Source organism: Phragmites australis, chromosome 20 (genome assembly GCF_958298935.1).
Source record: "Phragmites australis chromosome 20, lpPhrAust1.1, whole genome shotgun sequence".
NCBI lineage: Eukaryota > Viridiplantae > Streptophyta > Magnoliopsida > Poales > Poaceae > Phragmites > Phragmites australis.
Genome location: NC_084940.1, coordinates 17,589,692 through 17,597,260, shown reverse-complemented (window position 1 = coordinate 17,597,260; position 7,569 = coordinate 17,589,692). Strand labels below are relative to the sequence as shown.

At 42.0% G+C, this 7,569-nt stretch overlaps 1 protein-coding gene across 1 annotated transcript; it reads right to left on the bottom strand.

Moving 5' to 3' along the window:
• Positions 1–1,706: 1,706 nt before the first annotated feature.
• Positions 1,707–4,715, bottom strand: LOC133902483 (uncharacterized). The gene is made up of 9 exons (XM_062344081.1): positions 4,470–4,715; positions 3,797–4,198; positions 3,615–3,689; positions 3,470–3,514; positions 3,209–3,373; positions 2,940–3,018; positions 2,749–2,828; positions 2,309–2,377; positions 1,707–2,004 (listed from the first exon to the last, which is right to left on the bottom strand). The coding sequence occupies exons 1-9, from the start codon at positions 4,623–4,625 to the stop codon at positions 1,921–1,923; spliced, it is 1,155 nt and encodes a 384-aa protein (XP_062200065.1). The 5' UTR covers positions 4,626–4,715; the 3' UTR covers positions 1,707–1,920.
• Between the last annotated feature and the right edge of the window lie 2,854 nt (positions 4,716–7,569).

Sequence of the window (7,569 nt, the reverse complement as noted above, 5' to 3'; positions counted from 1 at the left end):
ATGTCACCATAAAAAATCTTAAATTGCCACATATCCGACATACCTATCGATAAAAACCCTAACATTATTGCGACAGAACAGAAATAATTATATAAAACTACATCTACAATGAAAAATTCATTACAAACCTAGCCCAACATGTGACACTTTTCTGTATAAGTCTGTAGATACTCTTGTCCATTGATTGAAATATGGACAATACTACCCCTTCTGGACCATATAATATTTTATATCACCATAAAAAATCTTAAACTGCCACATATCCGACATACCTGTCGATAAAAACCCTAACATTATTGCAGCAGAACAGAAATAATTATATAAAACTACATCTACAATGAAAAATTCATTACAAACCTAGCCCAACATGTAATCTATACTGCAACAAAATATTCCCGATTCGCTACATCAAACACCTCTAGATTCTACCTCTACTACATCAGTTATGACTACACTATATCTAGATATTACATATAATACCTAACATATATCTAAATACTACATCTAATTGCTGAAATATACGAACAAACTGAATCTAGCTGCTAAACTATATCTAACTCTGATTTTAAAACTAGATCTACATTCTAACTACGTCTAGAGACTATCCTACCAGGTTTGTAAAAAAAATATACATCTAACCTATGTCAAAACCTAACATTAGTAGCTATCCTACTAGATTTGTTACAAAATCAGAGAAAAAAAATATATCTCTTTTCTCTAATAGAGCTTTGCTGCAAAATTTCCCCTCCCCTCTCCTCCGTCTCCTCTCCTCTCCTCCCTGCTTCTCGGCTCAACTGGAATCAAATGATGGCTAATGTCGGCAGAGCCGGCGCGGTCGAAATATATACCCAAAGATCTTGCCCACTGAACGAGTAAGACCGTTTGGGTGGGCCCGCCCGGCGTCGCGTACACAAAGTTCTCGCCCATTCACCAACCGAGATCAAATTCTCTCCCACTGAATGAGCGAGACATGACTTTCTCCGGTTATTTAATGTACTGATCGTCAGGGCCCACAATGTCTCGCCGTTTCAATGGGCGGGATCTTATTCTTGCCCGTTGAATGAGTAACAGTAGCCTATACTTGTAATTTTTTCAAATAGGTATGCACTCTTAAAAATTTTAAAGAAAAAATATATAAAAAAAACCAGAGGTAGGGGGTGCTGCCTGACTTGTGTGGGAGAGAAATTTTGGGTCTAGTTTCCTCGATTGATAAAATGCCTTCAAGCTGATGGATCTTTCAAACAAAGACGGTGCTTGGCCCATCCGACGCAATAGTGCAAATATATGTAATATTGAAATCGTGACAATTATTTTAGGTAAATGTGCATGCTCGACCTGGACCGACTTTCTTTTGCATGGGCTTGCCCATGCTTGGGCATAGCATTTCCATAACGATCTATAATCAGACAAGGCCCAAAGCACAGCCTGGCGATATTTGACATACTTTCAAGTTTAACAGCACCTCTTACAAACATGAGACACACTTACAAGTCCATTTATATACTACTTATTGAGTCAATTATACTTGCAATGTCCAATACACTGTTTTCTATCATCCATCCGATGGCTAGCCTCCCCCGAGTATTACTATACTTTGATCTCATTTCGCTTGAATGCTTACTTTTAGATTGCACAATTCACAGTAGCAATACCCAATTTGCATGTATGAAATGATGATACAACAACAGAACACGCATTTTCCGGGGTTTGCTACACAAAAACAGAATTTAAATTGATATTTCAATACAGGCACTTGACAGAACATTCCACATTCATCCAAAGAAGAGAACAGAATTCAATTAAATCTATAAACACTGCACTTATTCATGGTTACATCAGGTGCAATCTTTATGCATCCAAGCCTTCATTCATTTAGCTGCCCGTGGCTGCTACATACAAGTAAAACTCAAGGACAATAATTCAGTGCAAGAGCTCTTTCCCAAACAGCCCGGCAATGGCTTGCCCGGGATCTTCTTGTGTAACTAGGGATTCTCCTGCCAAAACCTGCCAATATAAATGACTAGTAATCAGATATGTCGCCTAAACATCGTACAAAATAAATATTTCTTCTAAAGATAAAATAACTCTGATCAAAGTATGTGTTCTGTTCCGCCATGATGACAATTAAATCAGAAAAAAAAGATATGTCTGAAAAGGAAAATGAATGCTTTGCAAATTGCAAACATAGTAGTCGGAACAATTAAACAAGATGTTTTACTGAAAGGTCAGCAGTCACGTAAACCATCATAAAGCAAAAATGCTTTGAAGCACGTCTAAATGTTTTGTTTTATCTTATCAGGAAACTTACAGCCGAAACGCCAGCATTCTGCACGTATGCGACATCATCAGGGGTGAACAAACCGGACTCGCCAACAACCTGAAGAAACGTATACATTCAAGTTCAGCATTTGTAAACTAAGTTGGTGCGTTATAGATCATGGAATTAAACAATAGCAACTGAATGCTAGGAAGCAGGAAAGTATCTGTTAAGCTTTTCTTGATTCTGAAAATAAAACTGGAGCATATTCATACGCTAGTGGGTTCCAAAAGATTCACAAAACTAGAGTCAACGTGCAACAGGGAAATAAAAATATTTCAGTTGTAACTGATGGCCTCGTTCTGTTCCCATACCTAGTACAATGCTAACATCAAGAATAAATGACAGGGAAGAAAAATTCATGGAAACAAAAAGATTGTGACAGGTTAAGATTGCGAAAATTGCTTGTGTAATTGATAAGAAAGACCTACCAGTATCCCCTTCTTCCTAATAGTATCACCACGTTTCTCTATCAACATCTTTGTGTTTGCAGTATCGACTTTAAATGTCTCTGCAACATAAATAAATTTCAACATCCAGCCAAGTCAAGAATGTACCAACATGATAACAACATAAGGATCAACAAAATTGATGTAATGCAAGAACTGACAAAGAACAGTACCTAGATTCCGATTGTTGATGCCGATAAGCTGAACACTGTCTATCTTCAGTACACGATCCAACTCCCTCTCATCATGAACCTAAAATACAAGTTGTGAAGTTTTATAAAGAACTAAAGATAACACAAGTGCACAGAAAATCAATGTTTAAGTTAAGTAGACTGCTTCGTAATATTATGGTAGAATTTGCTGTAACAGGAGGCCACAGTAAAAGTGAAACTGAATAAACAATATTTCATGGATACGACAGAGTAACAAACTTGTGACGAACCTCAATAAGAGCTGTCATTCCAAGATTTTTGCAGACGCGAAGCATGTACTTAATATCGAGGTCCGGTAGCACTGCAGCAATCAACAGAATGGCATCGGCACCCTTTGAGCGTGCGTAGTAAATTTGCCAAATGTCGATGACGAACTCCTTGCAAAGAAGAGGACACTGCATTCACCAACCATACCCGACGACTAAGTCACATATACATGAACAAACTGCTACAGAAGAAAATTCTACGCTTACAAGGCAAACATGTTTTACCTTGACTCCTGAATTGCGCACAGTCTCTAGATTTTCAAAGCTCCCCTGGAACACATATGAGAATAAGATGTGAGAGAGGCAGTTTTAACAAATTTGATCATTGCTAGAATACGAACATGAGAACTAATTGGCGTGAATAGCGAACCTGAAAGTGCTTCTCGTCAGTCAGGATGCTCAAGCAGGCCGCACCATTCATCTCATAGGCGTGCGCAATCTCCACCTGCCACGAATTTGCAGAATTGGTCACAATCCAACTTCAGAGATGTCAGGGTGTAGTGCGGGGCAATGTTCAGTAATCAAAAACTCTTGAGATGTCAAGGTGCTCACCGGATTGAAGTGCTCCCTGAGCACGCCCCTGCTGGGCGACGCTTTCTTCACCTCGGCGATAAGGGCAGGCACGCCGTTGCGGCGGTGAGCCGCCTCCAGCGCCCCGACGAAGTCCCTGGGTGGCGGCGCGTGCTGGGCGGACTCAACAACCTTCTTGAGCGGCTTCTTGGCCTTCCTCTGTGAGACCTCGACCTCCTTGTCCCAGATGATCTGCTCGAGGATGTTGCGTGGGACGGCCCTGTCGGCGCCGGAGCCCTCGGAGGGGTACCTGGAACGGCAGCGGCGGCGGATGCGGATGCCCTGCGCAGCGGCGATGGAGTTGATGGACTTGCCGCTCTCCCACTGGATCACCTCCGCCGAGTTGAACATCTCGTCGTGTTCCAGCGCGTAGAAGATCGAGTCCTGAATGAGATCAAAACCGGATTCCGTCAATCCTAAGAACAAAACGCGAACGGTTGATCGAAACAGAAGGAAGGGCACATCGGCAAAATGGCTAATCCAAAACATCTCTGCAGTCTGGACTACAAGAAACGCGGGACATAAGAGAAAGAACGAAAGAAACAGGGCAATCCAAGAAACAGATCATTTGATTGCTAGAATGTATCGAAACAGCGGGAAGAAGAGAGAGATAGAGAGAGAGAGAGATGGACGGTGTCCCGGTTCAACAGCGCACCTTGGTGGCGGCACAGCGGACGGCGCGTGCGACGGGTCTGGTCCCGGCAATAGCGGTTCGGAGGACGGACGGCGAAGACGAGGATGAAGGCGGCGAGAAGACGGTGGCCGCGACAGAGGCCCTGGTGACCGTGGCGGCGGCGAGGAGGGACTCCATGTGCAACGTGGCCACGGAGGAGTTGGTAGGAAGAGGCGAATCGAACGTGGCGCAAGAAGAGTGTCGCCGCCGTGATCCGGTGGTGCCTCGCTCCGTGGAGGGCATTTATAGGCGTCCACAGTGGCTGAGCCGGCCCGGCGCTAAACCAAGTCCCCGTGTTTAATTTCCATATTTTAAGTACACTCCAACCAGCAAGTCAGCAACCAGTCAAAAAATTACTAAGTTACATTCCTGGACATCTTATACTTTCGCTATTGATGTTGTTAAGATGTTTAGATTGGGAATGTGACCAAATAAATACTTATTTTGGCACTGCTTTCACGAAGTAACCTGTTTAGCCTATTTTTCACAAAAGGCGCAAGAAGGATAAACTGAAAAAATAAGCGTCTATGTGGAACGCAACTAAAAATACAGGAATAGGAAGAACAAATCACTAGAACGCCCTTCCTTACCGAATCCTACGGATCAGAATAACACATGAATTGCTCAAGAGACAACACAGGAAAAGCGCAAGAATTAAATGTATGTGTTCATTAGCAAGAGAGAAAAATGAGAGAGAAATAACGAAGATGCACCGGAACACTTTGAGGAATTTAGACTTCATGTCACAATTCCTCCAAATGTGGAGAAAATTTTCCTATCATTTTAAATCCCTATGAAACAATTCATATATATCAACATCTAGAAGAAAGAGTAAAATTGTTGATTCCAACTCAAACTCTAGAATCCACCATACATATATGAGCAAGAGGAGGACGAGAGGGAGGAGGCAAACCTTCAAACATCAGGAACAAACACCAGCTTCAAATCACCGAGATTTGATTTGGTCTCAACAAATCGTAAAAAAAATCGCCCCTTTGCCGAGCAACCGCGACAGATAGACACTGTCTGGTCGTGCTGCTCGGTGAATAAAATAATATTAAACATTACTCATTAGTGACGAGTTATAAGAATACCCGTCAATAATAAGTGAGCAATTAGTGACTGGTCTCATAACAATCCGTCACTAATGAGTGGCCCCGGCAGGGAGCTGCCAAGACTACATTTAGTGACGGGTTATAAAGACACCCATCACTAATGACTTAATATTAGTGACGGGTTATAAGGACATCCGTCACTAATTATTTAACATAAATGATGGGTGATAAGGATACCTATCACTAATGACATACTAGTGACAGGTGGAAACTAAGACCCGTCACTAATGACTTCTACAAGAAGAGATCGACTTTCAGACTAGAGGCATACATGTAAACAGAGAGTACTTCAACATCTCATTCAATAGAACATAACAGAATTTCGATGGATAACATCCAGTAATGTCAGGATTTGGCAGCCGTCTTCACATTCAAGAACACAAATATACATTATGCATACATTACGTACTTATGCAAATATCCATACATCATTACACTTGAGCATTTGCCGGAGCACATAACCTCTGATATTTAACATAGTTGAAATCTACAATATTGTATCATACTACTTCATCGATATACATTATCGTATGAATTAGTGCACTCTCTTTTGCTTGGCATGGACGACCCGATGCTTTACCATAGATAGTAAACAAGGTCTTATTAGCTGATTCATTTCCACTTAAATGAAACCTTATATCAGTTTGGAAGTTGCCTTCAGCAGTGAAGTCCACTTCGGGGCCATAAAAGCTAAGTCCACTTCGGGGCCATAAAAGCTTAACCCAAGATGCTCCATGACTTGATCTAAGATAGCATGAACGATAATTGCCGCAAAAGTGTCACAAAAAATATCCTACAAGCAAAGAAAATAAAATTATGAATATAATACACACTAACAATCATGTATATCAAAACAACCAGATTACATATTACTGTACCATATCATATTCATCGAACTGAGCAAGCCTCTCACTTATCGAAGCCAAATCCTCTTCGCACTCCTCAAGCGCTTTTATTCGAAACTAATTGTAGTCAGGCAAAAAGAACACATGCTCCCCAAGCACTTTCAGGCACCCTTCAACGACAGTTTTTTGGAAATGCAACGAAATCGGTGATACCTTGCCAAGACCCTAATAGTAATATCCCCACTACTTTCTCCCCTTGAACGTAAGTCAAAAGAGATAGATAGCTTCACAAAATTCCTTCAATCCAGAGTGGATTGCACTAAAGGTACAATACCACATATCGCAAGGATTACCTCTTTAAGCCACATGATCGGTTTCAACACCTACATGATAGGATGATATGAATTGAGCTGAATGTATTATAAACTCAATTAAATTGTTGTATCCTAATGAGTGTTACTATGAGCCTAACAATGAGGGAGAAAAAGAAAAGAGGTTACTATGATCGGTCTCGATCGTGGTCAGTGGGGAAACGCCTAGAGGGTAATGTACACCTGGTGCATGAGCTGATGGAGGAGTTGTCGAGATCCATCTAAGTCCACCATGGTGACGGCAACGGTCCCCGCCACTACCTTGATCCATCGCACTAACCCTAGTGGGCAGAGGGGGCGGCGGCGTACGTCAGGCTGTGGTGGAGGTGGTGGATTGCGGCAGCGTCGGTGGTGAGGTGCGAATGGCGGCAGCGGCGGGAGGAGGAGGCGAGCAGACGTTAGCAGAGATAAGAGTGGTCAAGAGAGAGAAATGGGCAGATAAGAGTGGTCGAGCAGATAGGAGTGACAGAAATTAGTGATGGGTTATAAGGACACCGTCAATAAAGTGTCAGTCATTAGTGACGATAACAACTACAACCAATCACTAATTACTTTAATATTGGTGACAGGTCTCATAACGATCCGTCACTAATGGGTAGGTTACATTTAGTGACGTGTGCCCCATATACCAGCCACTAATGACTAAATTATTAGTGACAGACATGAATGTGACCCATCACTAATATCTTTAGTGATGGGCCGTTCGCTTGCCGTCACTAATGAATCCTCATTAGTGACGAGTCGTGGCTGG

What these genes read in the sequence shown, in the direction of transcription:
- LOC133902483 (XM_062344081.1), bottom strand. Translation starts at nt 4,625, where the DNA reads ATGGAGTCCCTCCTCGCCGCCGCCACGGTCACCAGGGCCTCTGTCGCG. An exon ending in TCCGCTGTGCCGCCACCAAG is followed by an intron (nt 4,199 to 4,469) that starts GTGCGCTGTTGA and finishes GATCTCATTCAG; the next exon opens with GACTCGATCTTCTACGCGCT. An exon ending in AGAATGCTGGCGTTTCGGCT is followed by an intron (nt 2,005 to 2,308) that starts GTAAGTTTCCTG and finishes TTATATTGGCAG; the next exon opens with GTTTTGGCAGGAGAATCCCT.